Source organism: Sorghum bicolor, chromosome 2 (assembly GCF_000003195.3).
Source record: "Sorghum bicolor cultivar BTx623 chromosome 2, Sorghum_bicolor_NCBIv3, whole genome shotgun sequence".
Classification (NCBI taxonomy): Eukaryota; Viridiplantae; Streptophyta; class Magnoliopsida; order Poales; family Poaceae; genus Sorghum; species Sorghum bicolor.
The window spans coordinates 4248459-4274613 of record NC_012871.2 but is presented as its reverse complement, the minus strand read 5'-3'; the positions used below and the strand labels follow the sequence as shown (position 1 = coordinate 4274613).

Genomic DNA, 26155 nt, shown 5'->3' with positions numbered 1-26155 from the left:
TGGACAATGTTTGTCAAATAAAAACGAAATGCTACAGTATCTAAAAACAAAAAATTTTGCGAACTAAACAAGACCTCTGGCTCGTTGTGTATTTCTCAAAGCAAATTCAATGCGTCGAAGAGTGAGGGCACATGCCCTAATAAACCTTGTGCCTGTTTGGCCTTCTGACTCGTTGTGCCATCGCACCGTGCAAAGAGCCAAATGTGCTGCAAGAAGTCACTCTTGGTCCTACTGATAAGTTTGACGCAAATACAGTTGTGCTTACATAGTCAAACGACCTATATATAGGAAAATAAAAAAAAAGGTGGATTTAAAGAAGCAAAGTCCGACAATAAAATGCTAGCAGGCCAAACCAAAGGGCCCTGTACACATCCTGGGGTACTAGTAGTAGTAGTAGCAATATATATGGAGTAGTAAGTTCCAGCTTCAGCTGCAGCTGCTGTACACTTGAGCCTCACGTTATTCTGTCACGTTCTTCCTTCCTTCCTCGCAGCAGTACGAGGTTGACCACCAAAATCTCAGTCTCATAATCACGTACGTAGTGAAAGGTCTCGCCGCCTGATCGCCCAACAAGTCGCATCTCCTCTCGACCTGCTAAACGTCCAAGAACATAGGCAAAATACAATGTCAGTTTCAGAGCCTGCTGAAATCGAATGCGTCTACTAAAAAGTAGCACGGCATGATCATGGTTCCAGGACAAGAACGAATTCACAATTCACCTACTAATAGGACGTCTAATCGCGACTAGGCGTCCGTCCTGGAGATGATGGGGTCCATGGGGATCTGCGACGGCGACAGCGGCGACTCCTCGCTGGTGGTGCTCCGTGAGTCGCCTCGCCAGTCGTCCTGCACCTGCGCCGCGAACTGCAGGTTCCACAGCACGTCCTCCACCGACGGCCGCTGCGCGGGCTCCTTGGCCAGGCACCGCAGGCAGATCTCCATCACCGTCCGCGCCGACTCGTCGGAGCACGCCCGGCTCGCCGCCTGGTCCACCAGCACCCTCCGCCGCCCCGGGCTCTCCGACGTCACCGCCGACTGCAGCTGCACATCCAGTTTTCAGGTTCAGTGATTCAGTCAGTCATCAGCTGGCCATGTAATTAACAATGGAGGACGGTCCAATGGATGGTGTTGGTGATCTGATCATCACCTGCTCCTTCATGATCTCCACCTCGTGGATCGACGTGATGGGCCTCCCGGTTATGACCTCCAGCAGGATCACGCCGAAGTCGTAGATGTCGATCTTGTCGCCGTTGGGTACCCTGTCAGATGATGGATACTTACTTCCACCACCACCTCCCTACATTGATCCATCCATTGCCATGGAGATCAGACGAAATCAGTTCAGGCTACAGAGAGTGACAGGAATGGCTAGAGACAGTGGCATTGCATTGCATTGCATTGCATTGCATTGCATACCTCTGATTTGGCGGTCTCGGCGAGGATTGGGATGTTGTAGCTGCCGATCTTGGCGACGAGGTTCTGGTCCAGCAGGATGTTTGTGATCTTGAGGTTGTTGGCGAAGAGCCCCGGCATGATTCCCCCGTGCAGGAACTGGATGCCCTTCGCCACGCCGATCGCCGCCGAGATCCTCTGCACCCACGGCAGCTTCCTCCCTTCGGTCCCCTCTGAATCAACGAAGAACAAGCGTCAGCTAATCTAGCTCTAGTCATCAATGAAGGACGAGAGGAAGAAGACGATGCCGATGGTCTATGGTGGGAAATGCAATAGTGGCACTCACGCGAGATCCTGCTCCGGAGGTTGCCGTTGTGGACGTACTCGAACACGAGGAAGAGCTGCGTGACGGTGGCGTCGTCGAGGTTGTACTCGAAGCAGTGGCCCAGCGCGCTCACCAGGTGGCGGTGCCGCAGCCTGGAGATCATCTCCACGTGCCGGTTGAACGCCGCCTGTCCCTGTCCACCACCTCGCCGCGCCGCCACCCGCAGCGACCGGATCGTCACGTCCGTGCCGTTGCTGAGCGTGCCGCGGTACATCTGCCCGTGCGCGTCCTGCCCCATCAGCCGCGACACCTCGAAGTTGTTGGTGGCCGCCTCCAGCTCCACCAGCGAGAAGGAACGGTACGCCGGGATGCCCAGCGCGCCCTGCAGCTTCACCGTCTGCGAGATGTACCGCGCGTCGGCCAACAGCTGCGACGGGTACGCGCCGCTGACGGACATGGACATGGACGACGCCGCGGCGTGCTCCACCAGACGCCGTGGCGGGCGGGCCTTGGCGCGCCGCACGGCCGCCTTCCGCGCGGCGACGAACGCGGCCACGCCGACCAGCGCCGCCGCGGCGAAGGCGGCCGCGATGGAGCCGCCCACCACCACGGCCTTGGACTTGCCCTTGCCGCCGCCGCCGCGCGACTGGACGGGCACGATGCCCACCGCCAGCGCCTGGTTCTGGCAGAACAGGGCCGGGTGCTGCGTGCCCGCGGCGGGCGTCCCGGACAGGCAGTTGGACGCCGCCAGGAGCGTCACCTTGGAGGCAGCGGCGGCGGCTCGCGCCGCCAGGCACGACGGGAGCGTCCCCGTGAGGAGGTTGGACGACACGTCCACGAACCGGAGGTTCTCGCCGCAGGACATGTTGGCGGCGAGCAGGCCGGTGAGGCGGTTCCCGGCGACGCTGAGGTACTCGATGGACGGCAGCGACAGCAGCGCGGGCGGGAACGGGCCGACGAAGCGGTTCCTGGACACGTCGAGGCGCTCGAGGAGGTAGAACGAGGCGACCTCCTCGGCGGGGAGCCCGTTGCCGAAGCGGTTGCCGCTGAGCACGACGCTGGCCACCTTCCTCCCGAGCCGCGGGAACGCTGGCCCCAGCGAGTTGTTGGCGAGGTCCACCACCTGGAGGTTCGTCAGCGCGCTCATGTCCGGCACCGCGCCGGAGAGGTTGTTGCACGCGAGCGTCAGCGACCGCAGCGACCCCATGTCCCTGACGGACTCCGGCAGTGTCCCCTGCAGCGAGTTGTTCCGGAGGCTGAGCACGGCCAGCGACGGCAGCTTCCCGAGCCACGCCGGGAGCTCGCCGGAGAGCAAGTTGTCGTCGGCGATGAAGGTCTGTAGGCTGCTGAGACGGGACAGGCCCTCCGGGAGCTGCCCGTAGAGGTAGTTGCCGCTGACGTTGACGATCTCCAGCGACGCCAGCCGCGACACCTTCCCCGGCAGCGGGCCCCAGAGGCCGAGCCCGGTGAGCGTCAGCACCCGGAGGTCCGGCAGCCTCGTCAGCGTCGTGAAGAAGGCGTCGACGCTGAACGTCTTGGGCAGCGGGCCGGCGCCGGGACCCATGATGTGGAGCTGCGTCACGCTGTCGCCGTAGCACTCGACGAAGGCGGAGGCGGTCTTGTAGTCCCCGCCGTAGCAGAAGTCGGTGGTGTTGCCCCAGGTGCGGAGCACCGGCGGGTAGTTGAGCAGCTGCTGGATCTTCAGCAGCGACCATGTCTGCGACGACTGCAGCTGCGTCGACTCCGGCACCATTGCTAGCAGCAATGGCAGCAGCAAGACGACCAGAGGATGCCGCCGGCAACTTCCTCGAGCCATTCTTGGACCTCACTTGCGTTTGGTAGCTCTAGCTTGCTGCAAAGAATTCTTCTCCTCTTCTTTCTTGGAAATCTTCTGATGATTCGTTGATGATTGCCAGCTTTCTGCTACTGCGCAACCGATGACAGCAGCTTGATGGATGGAGGACAGCAAGCGCGGAAATGATGAGCAAATGATCAGAAATCGCGAAACCTTTTTGCAGTCTCCAGCTGGAATCGAAGAGAATTCGAGCAGCAATTAATCTCCAGCCTTGTTAATCAAGAACACACATCTAGATAGAACCTGGAAGAAAAGATTTCTGTCGTCTGAGCTCTGAATGCAGGGAGGCAGCAAAATGAAGGCAGCAACGAACTGGGAACTCACAGTTGCTAGTTATTGGAGATAGCTACTGGCGACCAGAAAAAAAGAAGAGAAAATGTCCAATCCTGCACAGGGAATGGTTCTGAGTGGTAGACCACCAGTTGTTTTCACCCCCTGGCAAGCAAGCACTGGATGCTAATGCCTCTTCCTCCCCCTGCAGGAACCTCACCACCACCAGATTTGCTTCCTTTCTTCAGCAACTGGCAACAGGACTACACAGCACAGCAATTGCAACGTCAGGTTAAACTTAAACCAAAGCATCGCCTCCGCAGCAAGATTGTTGTTGATACCACTGTTACCTACTACGTACTGATTACCGTTTTCTAACTCGGCACTAAATGTTAGCAGTAGTAGTAATAATTCCAAGAAAACAGAAACAGAAGTTCAGGAGCTTCAGTTACCTTACACAGTTACAGCTACTGGAGCAGCACGGCACTCACTGTCACACAGGCCAGCTTGCAAGGGACTGGGAGAGCATGTGGAGCAGATGAATGCAATGCAACTGATGAACTGAGAGCTCTCTCTGAATGGACAATGGAGCACTGCAGAATGTACAGTTGATATTATTTTTCCGTTGGGTTTTGTGGGGGAGGAAGGAGGGAATCGTATGCGCAGTGTGTCGGCTACTACTCTACTGTCGCTGAGCATCACGGGCTGGCTGGCTTGACGCATCGCATGAGGAAAAAAGCGACAAGGATTGAGCTGGAAGACGGAGGTTGGCAAAAGGACAAGGAGATGTGAGCCCGGAGCTATCTTTTCCTCCCCTATCATACAAAAGTTCAGCGCAGGAACCAGGCATGGAAATATGGTTGATTTTTGTAGGTTTAACAATTCTTTTCTATATATTATATGTGCTTTCCCTCTGCTTCAATCTGAAGATTTGGTAAAGGTAGGGTGTAACAGCAAGATGTTTTCTGGTTGGTTAATGTTTTCACTTTTCAGTGCAACCTTTTTCTATTTATTTAAAAGTATTTATTTTTTCAGAAAAGAAATTATTTTCAGTACAATCAGTGGGAATATAAAATTGAGTCGGTGGAATAACAACATCTGACCACCCTGGGATCTTAGCTACAGTGGTTTCTTCAATCATTATTAGAATAGTTTATCTAATGTTCTGAACATAGAGCATCTGATTTGATCGACTATCCGGCCCAGCTTTCATGAGGGACCCAGAGAAGATTAAGAATGGGCACTGTTTAATTTGCTGCCCACTTAAAAAGAATTGAAAATAAATTAAAAGAACTACAGATTTCAGTGCAAGATGCCTGAAAAATTGAAGATTTTTGTGATAGGGTGGCCCAATAGCTTGAATTTTACATCAGCCAGCTTTTCATGTCAAAATTGTTCCAAACTGGTAGGGCTACTTGGCTGTAGCTTTAGTTCCTTTGATTTGACTGGTTTCATTTTTATTTTTGTCCTTGCTACTATTCCACCGGTTTGCTTTACACAAAGCACAGAAGACAATGGGGGGCATCACTTTCACTTAGGTGGCAAACATGCACCAACAACCGACCCTTTTACTTCATAGACAAAAGACATCCAAAAGAACACAAATATTAGGTAGATACATACAAATACACTGTACATTTTGGTAACAGAGACATGTAGTAGATAACAGATTTGCCCTGTAGAACCATTATTTTTTTAAAAAATAATCATGGATCGGAATCCCTATGAAATAAAACTTTGGAATCTGCAGAGCATGTGTGGTGTGTTCCCACATTGACTTGGATGTTTGTTAGACTTGGGTGCCCACACACTGACTGTGTCCATCAGACAATAAATAATTGCTGGATTTTTGCAACCACCATACGTCCCCCCCCCCCCCCCCCCGCCCCTAATTGGACCCTACAGTATATAGAACCAAATGTCCTGTTAGAAAGAATCCAGAGGCCACACAATACACAATTCATGTGACTACTATATGTGAGTGAGACAAAGATGAAGGTACAGTGACGGTGGTAGCGCATGCATAGCAGTGGATGCTGATGGAGCTGATGACAAGTAGAGGTAGCCTGATGATGGTGTTTGCAAAGCTTGCCCAGAGGCTAAAACCTAAAAGCATCTTGGTTTGGCAGTAGAATAATAGCACTCATGTGCATGTCATGTAGCACGCAACTTCTGTGAACCGGATTGGATTCCTTGCTGCTTTTCTCTTGCAATGCATGCGCGTGTGCACAGCAGAAGGGGGGGCGTGGGGGTGGTGCATGCTGGGAGCAAATAAAAGCCTTTTGCTTTTAGTTTTTATTAATTAAATGAACTGGCAACCCGAGAGCAAATAAATATGGGGGAGATAATAACAAGATGTAGTTCTTTCATAAATAAATAAGTAAATAATAACAAGATCTAGGGGATGTTTATTTTGTTTCAATATAATATTTTTTTTAAAAAATAAAATATATCAATATCTCAGTCTCTGCATCGACTATATTGCTGTGTTTCAACAATATACATTGAGAATTTGAGATGCACTGATATATGTTTGGTCTGCTTTTGCCTGGCATTGCCCGCTTGGAACTTCTCCTTTCTTAATATAATAATGCAACATTCTCTGGTGTATTTGAGAAAAAAAAATAGTTATACTCTGCGTTGGGGGCTTCTGCTTAGCAGTTCATTGGGCTCGATTGGAACTCAGGAATTGCATAGAAAGAATGCAGAATTTTGGCAGGAATCGATTAATTCACCTATCTGATTCAGACAACAAAAAAAAGTGTTAGATTAGGCCTTGTTGATTACATGGACCTTTCCCAACAAATAAGCATGTTTTTTTACATTAGTTGTGGCTTGCAATATCTTTAATTTCCACGCGACACAAGAGCACAAACAATGTTCACATATATAATGGTCAAAAGTTCGAAAAAGTTTTGAGATTTTAGATAGCTTTGAACGGCTGGTGTCTAACAACTTCGTCCACAAGCAGGTGGCCTTTCTTAAAAATGGCATGTAGTAGCGTAAGCTTGCTTCGACCTGTTTTATCCAAGAAGCCACTGGACATCTCACCTTTTTCACCGGAAGAATAAGAAACGAAAGTTACTGCATTTTTGTTATTGTTATTAGTTGAAAGAAAAGGTGATTTTGCAGCCCTGCTTTTCACCTTGCGACATGCATATTTCTGCCGACGTGTGAAATGTGAGATCCATGGAGCCGCAGCCGCTTATTGAGAGAATGCATATGGGAATGGGAGAGGGTGGCGCCATTACTAGATATCACGCAGCATGCTAGTGCGAGTGCTAGCTAATTAACGTACGTCTCTGTTAGGGTGGGTGAGCAGTTGCTGAATTCCTTCAATTCGCGCCATCATTATCACCCGCTTGTGATTTCCCATTTGTCCACTCTTCCTCCTTTTTCTCCGTTCTGCCTCGGCCCCATGCATGCATCTGTGTCCCTTCTGTGAATACACGCGCTAGTATATTACAAGAAATACCAGAATTCTAGGGCATAGGATCCCTCCTGTTGTCACGCCGTATATATATAAAACTATGAGCTCAAGATCAACCAACATTATATTTCTCTATCCATCCTTCCTTCCTGATGAGAGATCTAGCTAAAAGCCACAAAAGGTGGCGTGTGGTACGAACTGTGGTGCTCGGATTTCTAAACAGGCATCAAGGTCCTTGGGAAATTAATTTGGCTATTGTTTTGTTAGGAAAACAGCAAAAAGTTGGCCATTTTGTATAATGGTATATGCTCATGGACGATCAAGAGAAGCATGGTATATATTGCCAGTTTGCCACAATACAAAGAAAAATAAGGGGAAAAGACAAAGAAACCAACAACTTTGTGAATCAAATGGCACTTAGTTGTATTGCAATACCCTAGAAATTAACCAGCAGTGATCGCAAAACGCCACTAGTTCAAGGCACAAACCGACAGTGAAAAATTATTGTAGGTTCAAGCCACTAACCGGTAGTGATATGGGCAGGTTTTGGGGACTCCTAATCATTTTCTGATTTTAAAGCTAAAAATAGTGAAAAGTTGTCACTGTCGATTCACTAGCAACCCACACTGATGGACCGACACTGAAGGTCGGATCTCTAGTAGTGTTGGTCTAGGGTGTGTTTTTGCATTGTATACCCTGAGTGAAACTGTATTTACAAAATGAGTCTTTGGTGAAGTTGCATGAGAGAATGTAAAAAGTATTGAAATGTTGTTTGATTACCTGCATGAGCGGATATAAAATATGTTTAATCTGTGAGACTGACGCATGGACCCTACATATCCACCGGACCTGGCTTGGGTGAAGCTCAAATTAGGCATATGAGCGGATGCAACATCTAGGGATGCAAATGCACGAGCCGATACAGGTACCTACATTGGACGACCCATCCATCCAAAGACGCTTCTTACAAAGTTTATATGCATCCACTTGTGCATCATCCAAACACGCTCATATAGTTTCGTACAGTGAAACCTACCTACCCACTATGGTTAAGTTTCCATCTACTTAGTATGATTTTTTAGCTAACAAATATTCTTCCAATAGTAAGTGATGTGTTTGTCAACAGATAAGTGCCTATGATGACCTGAATAGTCTCAAAATTTCTTGATCTAGTTTCTAAGAGATGTTTAATTATAAGACGGTGTATGTGGTGACTATGCATGCATATGTATGAGTCGTAATGTGTTTTTATAAAAGAACAAAAAAAAGAGAAATAAAAGGAGTTGCAGTCCAAGATATATATTCATAGTGACAAAAAATGGTAAATAAACCGAGAATATATATCAACTAATTAATAAGCTGCAGATATGTCCAAACATAAATGTGCATATGCATATATCATTGTGTGTACATTATATTTCAAATAAAAAAGGGGTTTCCTTGCTACCATTGACTGAACTCCCGTCGTTCTCAACTCTCAAGGGACAAGTAGGGAGAGGCACAGTGCATGCAACATACGTAGTAGTCCCTGTATATATATAACACTTCGTAACGTACGGATGTGTGCAGTACTAGTGATAGATTCAAACAGAGTACATGTTGTTAGTACAGACGGAGACCCACGGAATTCAAAACCAAGCAAGAAATTAAAATGTGGACAACGATCTGTGCAGCGAAAGTCGTTACTGCTGACGGTACGACGGTGTGCCATGTACAGGCAGCTAGCTAGCTCTTGATCCTGTGTGTTGTACTGTTTCCTTTGGTTTCCAGCAATCCCCAGTCACCGGACCGGCGGCCGGATGGAATGTACAGCAAAACTCAGCTGGCTTTAGTTATTTTTTTTTTCTCGTTTCTTTCCCCTGACAGAGTGACAGCAGTGATCGGAGAACGGCTCACGGACTCAGGACACTCGCTCTAGTTATAGTTAGTGGAAAGCTGTGCACAGTGCAGAGTGCACACTGACAGTGGCATGCTGTCATGCTGAAGAAAATAGGGTTTTGGAAAGCTGCCATGGTGGTATTGTGATATATATTTGGTGTAGATCAGAGTGCTGCATGAGATAGTGTCTCATGCGTGTATCTTTTTGTAATTATATATTATAAGCACTAGCTTTATTCGCGAGACGACTGAAGTGCTACTCTTACGTCATACTGCAATATTCAAACCATCAAGAAAAAGAAAAAAAAGAGAGAGAATGAAGTAGAACACTACGGCCACACTTTGATCCCTACGTGGCTACGTCTTAACATAAAGCATGTAATCCAACCTTCTCTCCCCAAGATTTCAGTTAGGGATGAAAATGATCGGAAACGATAACGATCAATAAGAGGCCAAATAACTTTTATTTTTATATATTTTTTTGTTGGGAACGAAATCGATATGATATTGTCGGAAATGAATACAGTGTGAATTTTCCGGTAATTTCGAAAACGATAGTAGTCAATCAAAAAATATATCAATAACGATCGAAATCCATAAGAATAATATCCTAAAAACGATAAATATGCCAAACCATAGAACATGAGAAGATCTATATAACTCGATGTATCTCACATGATAATGATAAATAAAGTCACAATTGACAAGATCACAAGGTAAAACCACACAGTTCACACCATCTTAGGTCTCAAATAGTAGCAAACCACGCAATTATATGACAATTCTTGACAAAGACACAAATAAACAATTATGTTCTAAGTTGACTCGACATATATAGCATAATGATCAAAACATGAATTATTAGAGTTCATTCTTCGGTGGAGGCTGTAGCCTGCAGGCTTCCTAAAGATAAATGTCAAACATGTCATTAGTTAAAAGCCTTTGAATTGGTAAATACATGAATCTTTGAAAATGATCAGAAGATGGCAAAATTATTTTCGTTTTTTAATTAATTTTACCGTTTTCATTTTTGTTTTTTCGTTACCATTATCATTTTCGTTTGGACCTAAAAATTGAAAAAAAACGCAAACGTGATTTTCGAAAATAGGAGATTATCGTTTTCATCTTCACCCCTAATTTCAGCTTTGAGAAAATTCAAGATATTGTCATTCAAATACGGAAACCATTTTTTATTCTTAAATACACATAGTATAAATGTAATGATAGTATACATCAATACATACATCTACCACTCACTCCTACGTACCAAGGTACAGAGGCTCTCACCGCCTTATGTACGACCATGTATCCCTCTGAGCACGTTCGAGGGACTTCACCATGAGTAACTTTGGTATTGCAACTCGCAAAGTGAATTCCTTTATTTCTGCCTTCTAAACAATATACTGTTTCAATCTTATATGAAGGAAATTCTTTTCATCAATAAAGCCCCCCCTTGAAATGCAGGATTTTTTCAATCCTACATTTTTCTTATAATTAAAAATAAACTAATGCCTATGAAATTGCTACATTCTAAAGGACCTAAAACATTTTCTCAGCCTCTTGCCTCTTGAGCCTCTACCCTCTAGCATCAAGAGGCAAAAGAGGCTGCACAAACATGCTTGTATATGCATTGCCTAAACTTTATATTGCACCAAACAACCAGAAGGTGGCTGGCCGAAACATAAAACAAGAAACCCCGAAAATAGAAAAGATGATAAATGCTACAGGCCCCTACAATATACATGTATATTTGGCCAAATATATATAGGTGACATGCTCTACTGCCCTGTACACCACCGCCTAACGATCAGGCTTCGATTCTGTGCATTATTATTCAACCTAACACTAGCGATGGAGATATTATATCGGTCGAGCATCTATTATATATATAGTCCAGTCTCCAGCAGTGGATCGTCGATTGGAACACCAACCAGTACGTTAGTAGTGCAGAATTTATTAGTTTGATCGTGTCGGCCCAAACGAACAACTAAAGAAGAAAATATACTCCGTACATAGTTAGTGAGGATCCCAGTTATGTTGATTTGAGATGTGCTTAATCAACAAGAGTAGCCAGCTATAGCGAGCGAGGAGACCTTGTTCATTTGGCAAAATTTTAGAATCTAATGATGGCCTGCAGAAAATATGGCGCGTGCTGATGAGTGATCTTGCGCATGGAGCAAACATCGACCTTTGTTGCTGTCCACACCTTCTCCGGCCACCCAACACTGGGTGCACCTCCTGCCCCCAACCACCATACAGCACAGACCTCTGGCGTGCTTCCGGTCTTGGGCTGCTTGATGCTACCGGCTCAGTCCCAAAAACAATATAAACCTTTTGGTAGGGTTTCTTGGGGCTCCGACATCGGCTTTTTTAAGAAGTCTTGCCAAATATTTTTTTAAGAAAAGCTATAAAAAAAAGAGAAACTCTGTCTAACATCCTTTTAGATTTGGATTAAGAGCAACTATATCAATATTGGTAGAGGAGGCGTCGGAGCCCTAAATTATTAGGGCGTTCCTCGAGCTCCTCCACTTTGGGAGTTGTATTGGAGAGGAGTTGAAGACGGTCAACTCTTTGCTATAGTGCAGCACAATGTGCCTATGTGAAGTTAGAGCGGGCCTGCCAAACAACACCAAAGTTAAATTTAAGTTTAACTAGGTTTTATAGAAAATAGTATCAATATTGTATCTCTAAATGTATTTATTATAAAAGGTATATTCTATGATCAATACAATCTAATGGTACTTATTATGCACAATAAATACTAGTATTTTTATAATAGTTGGTTAGATTTAAATTTAATTGATTATTAAAAGTAAAAAAAATACTTTTTAGGGGGAGAGGGGGGGCAGAAGGAGTGAGTATACATTTGAGAAACAGTGACATAAAGGCACATGTCTAAAACTTTCACCTGAATGCACTTCTATTTCTATATATTTTCGAAACTGCTGTATTTCATAACCATTGTATTTTTCTGATACTATACAAATACTTCTATGTATTTCATAACCATCGGGTTTTTTTTTTTTTTGCAGCAAACATGGTCACTTCATCAAAAAAGGCGAGAAAAGCCGAAACACTATAGGTACAGCCATGATCTAGGACTCTAGGCCACATCTGGATTCTCAAGAGAATATCATAATTCATAGGTACTCAACCACCCACAAGATCTTGATTTGGAGCATTACGTCACGCACGGGTCATCTTCGATCACTTGTCATTTTCTTGGCAATAAGTAATGATGCCAGTAACCTTATGAATTATTATTACATTTGTGATATCTGGACCAAACTTACTCATGAATAAATAATTGATGCCAGTAACCTTATGAATTATGATTACATTTGTGATATCTGGACCAAACTTACTCATAAATAAATAATAATGGTTCGAACAGAGTGTGCAGTTGTACGTGATGTAACAGAGTGTTGCCGGCGGTCATGCAATTGTACGTGTTGTAACAGAGAGTTGCCGGCGGTACGAAATCTCACTAACGGTCAAGTGCCAAGTGCCAAGGTACAGATGAGAACAGTCAGCACTCGGCAGCATATATTGAACACCAAGCAATTTGTTACTGCATGCTACCCGTGTAAATAGGTAATTTCCGAGCAATCGCCGAATGGATCAGCGGTGGTGTCAAACTGTTTAGTTTCTAAAAATTTTCTTTCCGTCTCACCACATCAAATTTTTAGACGTATATATGAATCATTAAATATAGATTAAAAAATAATTAATCTTTAAAATCTAATTAATTCATAACTAAACACTAATTACCAAATAAAAAATGAAAATGCTACTGTAGCTCAAATAAAATAAATTAGGAATCACGACTTGACATTGCGCCTGGTGGACATACCTACACATGCATGGCAGATTGGCAGTGGCAGCATTCACTCATGGTTGGAGGACGTATGTACGTACGTTTCACCAAGGCCGTTCTAATTTTTTTTTTTTTTTTACAAAATGGACACCGTAAAACTTTTATTTATATTTGACAAATATTGTTCAATCATGGACTAATTAGACGCAAAAGATTCGTCTCGCAAATTATAGACACTGTACAATTAGTTATTTTTTATCTATATTTAATGTTCTATGTATATGCCACAAGATTCGATGTGACGAAAAATTTTACAAAACTTTTTGGGAAGCCCAATTGGGCACAGGCTGCGTTAACAGTGTCACCAACAACCGTCTGCTAGTGTGTAGAAGGCCGTGTTTAGTTGGTGAAGCAAAAAAATTTCGCGACATTGTAGCACTTTTGTTTGTTTGTGGTAATTATTGTTCAACCATGGACTAACTGACTCAAAAGATTCGTCTCGTAAATTTCGACCAAACTGTGCAGTTAGTTTTTATTTTCGTCTATATTTAATACTCAATGTATGTGTCTAAAGATATGATGTGATGAAGAATGTTGAAAAATTTTGGATATTTAGGTGGAAGTAAACAAGGCCGAAGTCAGAGGAGCGCAAGTGATGAGTGGCTAGAACAGCTAGCGCACTTTCTCCTGCTCTGCTACTCCTACATATAATAACAGTGACCAAACGCGCCTGACGGACTAATTATGTCTAGCTCTTTGATTTAGAACATCTAAATAAAGCCTCGTCCGTTTCATCTGGAATGTCCACCTGGAAAAATTCCTGGCTGGAATACTAGTTAAATTTGTATAAGTTTCATCAATTGGAATAATTCTTGGGCTGGTTTTGTTGTAATGTATTGCTATTGCGTGCTTTTGGTTGGGCTTGGACTCGGTCCAAATGTTTAGCCAGTTAAAAACGCTATTCAACAGTGTGAATATAGTGCACCCCCCTACATCTCAACATAATAATTCTTACTCTTTTGGAGAGATGGTTTGCATTGTTGTCCTCTTACTTAAGAATCAGAGACTTCCTAATGAACACCATAGCAGAAGCTTCCTAATGAACACCATAGCAGAGGGCTTGTACAAGCAAGCTTCTCTATTGTCCGAGGTCATGGCAACTCTCATGTTTTCAGCTATCGGAATTCAGAAACATTAGTAGTTTGTATGGATAATACATGATAATATGAATGGATACTTATATGTATATAAACTTTTCTCTAAGTCAATTATCTCAGTTCGTCACCAAACACATAAAGTACTTTTACTTTGAGATAAACAAGGGCTTAAGAAGCACGAATGAACACCGAATAACAGGACTGCAGTGCACACACATCTGGTAAGGGTCCAGACTTCAGACAAAGATGATACAAGTTATCCATATTTCCTAACTTAACCAACACCAACAGTTAAAAATAAGCCCTCGCCTCTTTACGTACAAAAGTCCCCTCTCACATCAAAGGATGAGTGGTACACACTTCTCTCACAATACCCAAAGGAAACTACTAGTACCCTGATATATAAGACAGAATGGTGAAGCATTGGTGCAATTCACAAGCCTTCCAGAGGTGCGATTGATCCTTTCTCGCGATACAAAAATCTTCCATAAGTGTATCTGAAAGAAGCTTATCCCTGGGCACAAGATTCACAAAGTCAGAAAGGCATGTGGAGAAGATATGCTATGTGCAAATTAAAAGCTACAGTCTCATATTAAGCATGTGCAGACGATTGCAAAGAAACTAGAATACTAAGCGCAGCATGGATTCAAGCTCATTCGTCTCATATTAAAGTCTACTGTGCACTGTTAGTTCAGGTATCAGGCCACCAAAATAGACATACCCAACAAGTATGCAACCAAATTCTAAGAGATAACTAACATTATTGGTTTGTCAGGGAATACGAACTATTTCGCCATATCCACACAACATCTGAAGGTTCAAAGCATCCCTACTAGTTATTTCATAAGGTTCAATTTTGTCATGTGATCTAATCTAACCCTCTTGTTTATGCATAATAATGAACCACACCTGGACAGCATACATAACAGTCACAACTGCACATATAAAGGCAGGAAAAACAGGAAATTGATCTAAAATTACAATGGACACAATCAATGATCTAGAATAATGCTTAGAAACGACGAATAAGAAACTGCATGATGATCATTGAAATACTAAGGCTCAGCACTGACTAATAAGAAACTAAAATTTGGCAGGCAGAAAAGTGGTATCTGGATTGTGCCCAATGCGGGTAGTGCCAAAAATTCGAGTTATCTTTGGATTAACAACATGTCATGCCAAATCTTGCAGATATTGTGGGTAACAGATGGGTTCACATGGAACTAGTTTTCTCCTGTTGAAACACATGCAACATTTATCTTGTTTTGTTGACAAAATCATCGAGGAATGTTATGTGCAAACTATCTGCAAACCATATACATAGTTTAAGAGAATGTGGCTTCAAGATGGTTAACCAGGAAATGCTGGAGGCCTGGAGTGCATGCAACCACTACCCTGCTGCTACCCTGTGCCTTCTCCTGTGCAAACAACCACGCCAAAATCAGGCCAGCAAAATGCTTCCCTGACTCCCAGTCTCTAACCAAATGGTAGTAAAATTTCCTAGGCATGCCAAAATTTTGGCTTGGCCAACATGATGCACAAAAAAAACATGCCTGATAATATAGAAGGTGAGTAGTACATGCTGGCCTACATCCTAACATGTTAAATTTTAATCAGAGTAAGGATCTAATGATCCAATGTATCTTCAGTGATAAATGACACTGCTGGAATGCAAGATAAGGTACTAACACCAAGAAGAGTAGGCTTCCTTGCTCAGCATCTTCACTCAAATCAAATATATCTGAGGAAGTGTCCTCAAAGACTCAGTACATAACAGTCTAATGGACCTATATCTCACTGAAAAGACAATACTAAGTAGCCTTGTTTCATCACAACATAATTAACTATAGCACTGCTGCACATAATTCGTGTTCAACAACACTCATTATACTTGTTAGATTAGATAAAAAAACCCAAGCATGATACCAAAAAATGTCTGGTCAAGATATCGCAGTCCAGACCTAAAAAGTAATTTGATACCACACACTACTTTGTCAAATGGCAGAGTACATCCTTACACCTGTGCCCCACAAACAAAAGGCAGAAATACAGCCTCTTTGTGAGACCACCATAACGGCCAGTTCAGATTAAGGTGTATAATTATTTCCTTCTTAGTATTGTTCTTCCAAACAAAACAAATATAAACTATGAGAACTCAAAGTTACCTATAGCAAACTAGAACCACAGCATTCACGAATTTAGTTAAATGTAAGCATTTAGCAATAAAATTTCAAAGCAGCACTTGCAAAGTGTACTTATAACAAAATTCAAATCAGAAGGTAAACAAACAGGATCATAAGGACCAGTAAGCAAATTAACAGATCCTGTAAGACAGGATAATCACTAACATGAGATCATAATTCTCGTCATAAAAAAACAAACATATCTCATCAAATAGACATTGTACGAAACAATAAAAATCTAATACACATATAAGCATTGGACCAATTCAGGAAAAAGAAAACCCAACCCTAATCAGCAGCAAACAACTACAAATGCAAGAATGTAGCACTCAAAACTTACGGGTAAGAAGAAGCTACTGCGGCGGGTTCTGTCCAGGCTGCTGTGGACCAGGTGGCGGGGGCTGCATCCCTGGCCTCGGCTGTCCAAAGGGCGGCGGAGCCATCCCAGGCCTCATTCCAGGAGGTGGTGGCCCCGGCATCCCGGGCCTCACCTGTGGCGGCCCCATCGGGGGCGGACCCCTCATAAACTGTTGTGGTGCACCAGGGAACGGAGCAGGCGGCACACCAGGCGGGCGGAACGGCATCGGCATCTGCGGCTGCATTCCAGGACGCATTGGCGGAGGCATTCCCTGCGGCGGGCGCACGACCTGCGGGTACGACACCGGCTGGGCCGACAGGTTGGGCATCGGCGGCCGCGAGATCTGGGGCTGCATCATGCCGGGGGCGGGTCCGCCCACGCCGCGCACAGGGCCAGCGAGCCCAGGAGCTGCCTGGAGCAGCGGGCCGGTGGGCACACCGCGTCCCGCGGCGCGGCCGACGCCAGGGCCGGCGAGGGCCCCGCCCGCCGCGGCGGCCTTGGCGCGCGACTCGTCGGGCGGCGGCGGGCCCTCGACGGTCATGGAGACGACCTCCTCGCCGCGGAGGAGGAGGAGGCCGAGCGTGCGGCGCTCCTCGCGGTCGCCCGTGGTCTTGGAGGACTTGGAGGGCGGGAGGCGGCGGAACTCCTCGCAGTCGCCGAGGACGAGGTTCATGTGGCGGTCGAACGCCATGAACTTGCCCACGAGCTGGCGCCCGTCCTGGATCGTCACCCGCATGCGGTAGTTGATGAACTGGAGCATCTTGGAGCCCTTCGGGTTCGACATGGCGGCGTCGCCGGGGGAAGCGCGGCCGCGGCGACTAGGGTTAGGGTTTCGGCGAAGATGGAAGGGGGAGGAGGCGGCGGCGGGCGGGCGGGCGGGCGGGTGAATATGAGAGAGGGTTTTCGAGGGGGTTTGTCCGTTTGGAAGTAGGTGCCGGAGGAGCGAGGCCGTGTCGTGGGCTTGTGGGCCTTTTGCAATGTCGGTTTTGTTATTATGGGCCCGTTGGGAGAAGAATTGAAGGAAGAAATCACATGAAATTCATAAAATAGTAAATCTGATTTTGTTGGACTCCAGATAAGTAGATCTACATAATGAACATATAATATGGTATGCTTTGATACAAAATTTTTGTTGTAGCTTTAGATCTGTGTTTTTCTATAATTAATTAGAATAATTTATAGCTATAGTTGGTATGGTCCAATTGTGGTGAATTTTTTATGTTAGGCTAATTATTATATGTTTAAACTGTGGTAAAAATTTCATACTCATTAGATCATGTATAACTTAGTTATAGATTTATTAAGATTTAGTAAGCATAAACCTAAATAAATCTATAACTAAGTAATACATGATCCAATTAGTATGAAATTTTTAATACTACAACTCAAGCATAAAATAATTAGCCCACCATATAATTTTCATCACAATTGAATCATAGAACTGTAGCTATAATTAGTCTAATTAATTATAAGAAAACATAGATCTAAAGTTCTATATTATATATTCAATGTGTAGATCTACTCATCTAAAGTCCAACAAAATTGAGTTTTCTATTTTATGATTTTTATGTGATTTACTGTGATTTCTCAAAAAAAATCAGCTGAAATAAATAAAAGGAAAAAGACAAACCGCTTTCAAAACCAGGTCAGGGATGTAATGTGCACGATTTTAAAAGTTGAGGGATGTATTTTGTCCGGTTTTAAAGTTCAGGGATGAAAATCAGACTTTCGTGAATGTTGAGGGACCTAAAGTAGACTTCTTCCTCTATTTATATACTTCTTCTATTACAAAATAAAGTTATAAAAAAAAGGTTATTATGATTTTCTTGAAAAAAATCAAAGCATCTTAAGATTGACCAAAATTATAAAGGAAACTATAAATATTTAGGACATCAAATGTACATACTGTAAAAGTATAATTAATGAAAAATCTTATGATTTTTGTTTTGTATCATAAATATTATTTTTTTATTATATATAAATTTGGTCAATTTGATATATTTTGACTCTCCAAAAAGTTAGAATGACTTATAATTTGATATCAGTACCTTGTTATTTTGAAAACTATTGTCCAATCATTCCCCAACTGTTTTTTTAAGTGATTGAGCACTGTTTTTGAGAATTATAGCTTCGGTTCCAATTTTGTTACATATACTGCAAGCAGGAAGATTGATGCCCACTTTTTCATGGTGTGGAACCCATTTTTATCCTTTGTGGCTCCACTTGCACACTGTAAACTGTAAAAGGGGGCCGACCTTATGGTCTATTGGAGATGAAAATTTTTTGTGTGTCACATCGGATATGTCGGAAGGATATCGAGATGGATTTTCAGAAACTAATAAAAAAAAATTACATAGCGCGTCTGGAAACTGCAAGACAAATATATTAAGCATAATTAATCTGTCATTAGCACATGTGGCACTTAAGGCTAATCATGGACTAATTAGGTTTAAAAGATTCGTCTCGTGGTTTTCAACCAAACTGTGTAATTAGTTTATTTTTTTATGTACATTTAATGTTCAATGCATGTGTCTAAAGATTCGATGTGATAGATGAAAATTTTTTGGGTGGGAACTAAACATGGCATAAGCCTATTTGGTAGCGCTTTTTTAGTAGCTCCCCAAAGCAGATTCAGGCGCATCGCTGTCAAAAACGGGGACAACAAACAGCTCCGGGACAAAGATCCTGAAATCACACCGAGAGGACGGTTTGGTACACAGCAAACTACACCATTGATATCCCCAATGAACAACTGAACAAGCATCGTGCAGCTTATCCGTACGTCCGCATAGGACATACAGTATTTCTCAATCTTATCTATAAGTCAGATCAGATGCATGTTCTGTGCTACTTTGCAGAATCTACTACACCGTCACTAGGTTTAAGACATGCATCGAAATTGCCGTAAGTCGTTTTACATGCATTATATATCATATCAATGTATTGTTTGCTCCGCACACTCCACTCGGTATACAGTACTGTACGCAGCAGCATTGCCTTCTGATTGAATATTAATTCAGGAAGACTGTCCAGTTCAATGGACCAATCAGAAGAATAAATAACAGCAACCAAAATGAGTTGGCAGACTTTGCAAGATCTTATACAATGCAAGAGGCCAATGTTGATGTCATTGAGCTAGTCCCAGAGCACTTAGGCCACGGAATTTAAAGTATGTTTAACTAGCGTCTTCAAGCAAACCTAGCTAGGTGGTTTGTAGTTTCCATCTACATTTGTCATAACCAGTTGTGTGATGTCTACATTTTACTTGCTTCCAAGCATCATGCATGGTTATAAATTGCAGAAAGTGATACTTTATTGTTAATGACGACGACATAATAAAGTTTCAGAGCCACGTTCATCGTTTTTTCCTCTACAAGGACATATATATATATATTATATTATTAGAACAACTAAATTACATGAAGACAACTCGGCAGAGGATTGGATCACATCAAGGCCCTTGAAGGGCATTACAGACACCATACTCCACCAGGCGTCTCGACGGAGGCAGGGACACGTGGCCTGGACTAGTGAAGAGTGTTGGAACATTAGGAAATTTTATATATGGTTATAAGTTCAGAACATAAATCATTACAAAAACATATACTAACATATAATTCTCCAACATATTAGTTGAAATGAATTGAATAGGAACTATATCATGGCACAAACAACATGTATAGTTCATCAGATCACAGTGGACATCTTGTTTTGCACATGAAACTGATATGGCTGGTGCCAAAGACTAGTTGAAGCAGCTGGCGACAAAGACAAGGTTACGTGGCGTCACCTTGACTTGGATGGAAGACGGACTATGATGAAGAACATGAATAGTTGCGTCAGGCGCTTCCGAAAATTCTTGTTTGCCCTCTTCCGGTGTAGGATCACAAGACCGAGAGGTTTGAGACCTGCTCTCCCGATTGCCAATGCATGCAAGTGCTCAAGATGGAGAGACTATGTGCGACAACAGAAAAGAGGCAAAACTAACTCAAATAGAGGTATTTTTAGCGGCATTGACCCAAAAGAACCTCAACAAAAGCACTTGAAATAGCCAAAACTAACTTAAGTAGAGCTGATGATATAAAAAATGGCTTAAGCAAAACTAGCTCTCAGAATAGCTAGAACACGAGTCGAGGCTGCCAATTGGATATCTCGATCCAATTGAGTCCAATCGAACAGTTTAGAGCCCTAACTTGGACTGTCTTAATTTTCCTTTTCCTTCTTCTTTACTAACTACTAGTGTATTTCCCATCAAAACATCACTTCTCATATTTGGTTTACGAACTATCATGCTAAGTCTCCTTATCTTATTCTTTCCACTAAGGTTAGGACTTAGGCAAGCGGTTGAACACAAGACACTTCTTTCTTGCTCATGCATAGTCTTTCCTCGGGGAGAATGTAGAAGGTGTGTGGGCGCATTTGTAAGTATTTGAGTTATATTGTGTAATGTAGAAAAAGAAATGGATTTTTACTTTTCAAAATTGGAAATAAGAGCTAAAAGAGATATTTTTTGTAGTTACTCTCTATGATTATGATGACTAAATTTAGTTTCAATGATATGAAGGGAAGAAATAGAATATTGGCTAATATGATACCAATTTACAGATTGACAAATTTAAATCTCCATCCTCCAGTAGATTGCTCTTGTTCCAGAAGAATCAATAGGGGTATTTATACTCCTACACATACATCTTTTTTTTTGTGACAATCAGAGGAAATTTCTGATGGTTACTTCGTCCCCAACTTGACAGTAGTGGAAAAAATGTTTGAGCATGGTCTTTGTCGGTATAAAGAGCTCGATTGGGCTAGCCTCTAAGGGATCAGCCTCGAGCCCAATAATGGATCAATTTTTCATTCATCCAATTCTATATCTGTATATGGGAAACTATTATTTCTCATTCACAAATCTATATTTGTCTACCCTGCTTACTCTTAGTTCGGTCCTACTTGTTTTTGTTGTTACTAAAAAATGGAGGGGGAGGGTTGTGTCAGTGCCAAACGTATGGTAATGGTGGAGCTAGCTTATTTATGATTTGGTGCCGAACCTGGTAATAAACGAATAAATAGGTGGTCTTTCAGAAAATGTGAAACAAAAGCTTTAATTTAGATGCAAGTTTTAGTAGTTATTTAGATTATCTATCGGATATAATGAAGCGATGGGTTGTCTAGATCTAAATTTAGAGAATTACGACTTAAGATTATATATGTTTCGTAATGATTTAGGTGTATAACATTTCAAGTTTGGGGTACTTTTTTATGAAATGGTTAAATTTTTAGAAAACAGAATAGATTCTATGGGTATATCCGTAACAGCGACTACTAGTAAGATACTAGGTTAATATACTAACGATGTACTGGATAGGTACTTGCTAGAAGAGTAGTTGTCTTGTCGTTCATTCGACACAAAATTGCACATTGTTCTTTTGCTTATTATTAGTTATTATATCCCAGGCGGCCCTAGGCCAAGGGTCAATCAAATCCATAAAGATTGGTGAAACAGTGTATACAAATTGGCCTCCGGTCAGGCGTTAAATATTCACAAGTTGGAGCTGACAAAAGGTCGATGGTTTCCAGCTGCTGAGCTACATGCAGCGAAAGGATTTAAAAATCGTTCAGCAACACACTCTCTAAAATACAACTTTAACCTCTTATTTCTATAAAAATATTTAGAAAAAAATTATATATGAGTATTTTTATAAAAATATTTTTCAAGATAAATCTATTTATATAATTTTTATATTTATAAATTTAGTAATTTAAAAGTTATTGATGATTTATATTCGTAATCCTATACGGAGCGAGTATATATGGAGACGTGGCGGCTTATGGCAGGCGGACAACCAGAGGGCGCGCGGTTGAAATTCACGGAGAGAGTGAGGCCTTGTTTAGTTCTCAAAAAATTTTGCAAAATTTTTCAGATTTCCCGTCACATCGAATCTTTAGACACATGCATGAAGTACTAAATATAGACAAAAATAAAAACTAATTGCACAGTTTGGTCGGAATTGACGAGACAAATCTTTTGAGTCTAGTTAGTTCATGATTGGACAATATTTGTCAAATACAAACGAAAAAGCTACAGTGTCCATTTTGCAAAATATTTTGAAACTAAACAAGACCTGAGATGTGCAGGTGACACAAGCGTGGATTTCGGCAGGCGGAGACCGATGTGCCGAGGAGCAGCTCGCGTCATCGTGTGCCGCGTGGGTATAAATACTTGAGGTGATGTGTGGCTTGACGACCATCCAGCTCTTGGAGCCTTCTCCTACCCATGCAGCAGCAGCAGCAGCAGCAGCCAGCAGTGCGTGGTGGCGCCAAGACCAGAGCGGCGGCGGCCGGCGGCGAGAAGACGGCCACCACCGATGACGCCGCCGCCAACGTGAAGCGTTCCCTCGCGGACAAGCCGCCGTTCACGATGGCCGACATCAAGCGAGCCATCCCGCCGCACTGCTTCCGCCGCTCCGTGGCCAGGTCCACCTCCTACCTCCTGCGCGACCTCTCCGCGGTCGCCGCGCTCTTCTACGTGGCGCTGGTGGCGATCCCGTCGCTCCCCGCCGCCGGCGCGCTCCGCCTCGCCGCGTGGCCGCTCTACTGGGCGGCGCAGGGCTGCGCGCTCAACAGCGTGTGGGTGATCGCGCACGAGTGCGGCCACCACGCCTTCTCCGAGCACGCGGCGCTGGACGACGCCGTCGGCTTCGCGCTCCACACGGCGCTCCTCGTCCCCTACTTCTCCTGGAAGCACAGCCACCGCCGGCACCACGCCAACTCGGCGTCGCTGGACCGCGACGAGGTCTACGTGCCGTGGAAAGCGTCGGAGCTCCCGGCGTTCCTGCGGGTCCTCCACGGCAACGCCGCCGTCCGGCTGGTCCTCTTCGTGCTCGTGCTCGTCTTCGGCTTCCCGCTCTACCTGACCTGCAACATCACCGGCAGGCCGTACCCGCGCCTCGCCAACCACTACGACCCGTACTCGCCCATCTTCTCCGGGAGCCGGGAGCGCGCGCAGGTCGTCGTCTCCGACGCCGGCATCGCCGCCTTCTCGCTCGCCCTGTACCGCCTCACCTCCGCCGCGCCCGGCGGGTTCACGACGCTGGCGCTCGTGTACGGCGTGCCGCTGCTCGTGGTGAACGTGTGGCTGGTGCTCATCACGTTCCTGCACCACACCGACCCGGTCGTGCCCCGCTACGACTCCGGCGAGTGGGACTGGCTCCGCGGCGCGCTCGCCACCGTGGACCGCGACTACGGCGGTTTCCTCAACGCCGCCTTCCACAACATCGCCGACACGCACGTCGTGCACCACCTCTTCCCGTCCATGCCGCACTACCACGCCGTCGAGGCCACCAGGGCCATCCGCCCCGTCCTCGGCGAGTACTACCGCTTCGACGACACGCCCATCGTGCAAGCGGCATGGCGCGCCGCCAAGGAGTGCTTGTACGTCGAGCCCGACGGCCGCCGCGAGGGCGTCTTCTGGTTCGGCACCAACAAGAACAAGCAGTCCTAGCTAGGTGGCACATGCACTGCATGGGCGTTGGGCTGTGACGTGATAACTCTATATATATGTTGAGTATCTATGTATGATCCATGGACTACTTGAGCAATTAATTACTCCTATATTGCAGGAGTAATGCAATTTGAAAACTATTATGCAGATGTGTGTTTGTGTTGATGAGAAGATGTTACTATACTCTAGCTCTATGTACTGTGTTTGGGCAGGGGTGAAGGTATACTACCTGTAGGGGGTGCAAATGCACCACCCTAAATTTTTAAAACAGTAGTTTGGGCTTAAATTTCACCACATATGCACCATCCCTAATACAAGCATATGCACCCACAAGACAAATACACCATCCTTTAAGTTGCTCTAGCTTCGCCACTATATATGTTTGGGTGAACATTATATTGCTAACACTGATGGTCTCCACTACATCATCTGGTTCAACAAATTGAACTAGTTTCAAGATTATTAACTTGGTCATTTTTGAGAAACCAATACAATTTGTGGAGGTAGAGATGGACCATGGAAACTACGCAAGGCTAAGCTGGTAGGTTCACTAATGGTTGGCAGTTGGCACCAAAAATCTAAGATGGGCTAAGAGTGACGTGCATGTTGGCAATGCCTACTCGTACTACCATTCATAGGGCTTGTTTCAACTTTTATCTTATTTCTGCTAGCCAGAAGTCGGAAGCTAAAACAAACACCTCAGCTTTGAGCTGGTTTTTGAGAAGCTATAGATAGTAATCACAAATATGACACCAGGCCATGGTCACATGACAAAGACAATCATGCTCGAACAAATGCGACCGAATATCATGGAGATCATCCCATAGTTGCAGCCACACCTCATATTGATGAGTTTGTTCCCAGTGATAGAGGCCTTGGATGATGGCCTGCCCACTGAGCACTCCTTCAAGTGCATCGATAGTACTACCACAAACCCCCGGCCAAGTTGATTTTGCTCCTTGGATGTGGGCAACTGATGCAATGTGGTAGCTCACTCTCCTTCCAACATCTATATATTGAGCAACATCGTCACTAGCATCACCACCTTCATCACTAGCAATAGCAACGAAGCTGAGCTCGAGCTGCTAGTGGCAATGCTATGGTTACGTGGGTCAGACAAGATGTGCTGCCAAACGAGGTATCACGTCGAGTGGCGGAGTGCAGCACACAAGATTGAGCCATAGGGGATCTTGGTGGAGGTTCTAGAGTCAGAGTGGCTAGTGGTGCTAGGGTGTGAACATCTGGCTAAGGTTTCGAGCGTCGACAACTGAGAACAAGGTAGCAACGGCCAATGCTCCACACAGTCATGATGGGTAGACTTGCAAAGGCATGTAGCAGGGCCTTGCACATTGAATTAGGTATGTTCTTTGTTGTAGTGGCATCAAGCGTTGCGCCTCTGCCTTGCAGATGGAGGAATGGAAGATTAGGGAAGGAGAGACATATGCAATCATTTTTCTAGTTTCTTTCATAACCAAGCATATATGGCCCATACAAAAATGTACCTGTTGTTTGGTCTATGTGGTTTCATAGACCGACAGGATTGCAAATCGGTCAATAGGCCTACATGTTGGAATCATTTGAATTGAAAATTGAAAGAAAATCAAATTAGAAGTAAGGAAGGAGAAAAGAAGTAAACAAATCAATCCAACTTCAATGATCTCCATCTCCATCTGCCAATGCCTCCTACAATAGCCACCACCTTTACCATATCCGGTGAATTCTATTAGGGTTGGAGGTTGGTGTTTTTGCGCTTTGGTGAGGTCCTTAATGACATGTGACCTTAGAAGGATAGGGGAGCCTGAAGAGGTGGTTGGACCTATGGTGATGGTGGTGGTGGTTGGAGGAGTGGCAAGCGAGGCCATAGAGGATATGTAGTCGCGTAGAGCCAGTGGCAAAGGCGAGGGGCTAGGTTTTCCTCCTTTGATTAGGAGCATGGGAGGGAGGGAGGGAGTGGAGTGTCAAGTGGTGCAGCCGTCAATAGGGGCGTTGCTG

General features: G+C 44.3%; 4 protein-coding genes across 10 annotated transcripts; 2 read left to right on the top strand and 2 right to left on the bottom strand.

Annotated features, from left to right (window-relative positions):
* LOC8060699 (probable inactive leucine-rich repeat receptor-like protein kinase At3g03770) lies at window positions 205-4772 on the bottom strand. Of its 6 annotated transcripts, XM_021452265.1 has the most exons (8): window positions 4295-4771; window positions 3897-4105; window positions 3726-3815; window positions 1739-3643; window positions 1417-1625; window positions 1148-1297; window positions 720-1041; window positions 205-591 (listed from the first exon to the last, which is right to left on the bottom strand). In XM_021452265.1, exons 4-7 carry the CDS (start codon window positions 3531-3533, stop codon window positions 745-747), a joined length of 2451 nt encoding a protein of 816 aa, XP_021307940.1. In that variant the 5' UTR covers window positions 3534-3643; window positions 3726-3815; window positions 3897-4105; window positions 4295-4771; the 3' UTR covers window positions 205-591; window positions 720-744. The 6 variants fall into 6 exon arrangements, with proteins under 6 accessions (XP_021307940.1, XP_021307941.1, XP_021307942.1 ...); XM_021452266.1 differs by having other exon boundaries at window positions 205-594; window positions 1739-3815; window positions 4295-4772; XM_021452267.1 differs by having other exon boundaries at window positions 205-594; window positions 724-1041; window positions 1739-3815; window positions 4295-4772.
* Window positions 14202-17557, bottom strand: LOC8081170 (small nuclear ribonucleoprotein-associated protein N). Of its 2 annotated transcripts, XR_002450580.1 has the most exons (3): window positions 16648-17557; window positions 15480-15542; window positions 14202-14638 (listed from the first exon to the last, which is right to left on the bottom strand). XR_002450580.1 is itself a non-coding variant. In XM_002459340.2 (2 exons), the coding sequence occupies exon 1, from the start codon at window positions 17447-17449 to the stop codon at window positions 16661-16663; it is 789 nt and encodes a 262-aa protein (XP_002459385.2). In that variant the 5' UTR covers window positions 17450-17557; the 3' UTR covers window positions 14202-14638; window positions 16648-16660. The 2 variants fall into 2 exon arrangements, 1 of the variants encoding a protein (XP_002459385.2); XM_002459340.2 differs by lacking the exon at window positions 15480-15542.
* LOC110432574 (ATP synthase subunit a) lies at window positions 21191-21767 on the top strand. The gene is given in 2 exon segments (XM_021453315.1): window positions 21191-21298; window positions 21459-21767. Coding segments are annotated over 2 exon segments (417 nt in total).
* LOC8060698 (fatty acid desaturase DES2-like) lies at window positions 22937-24163 on the top strand. Its single transcript, XM_002461469.1, has one exon. The coding sequence runs from the start codon at window positions 22937-22939 to the stop codon at window positions 24161-24163; it is 1227 nt and encodes a 408-aa protein (XP_002461514.1).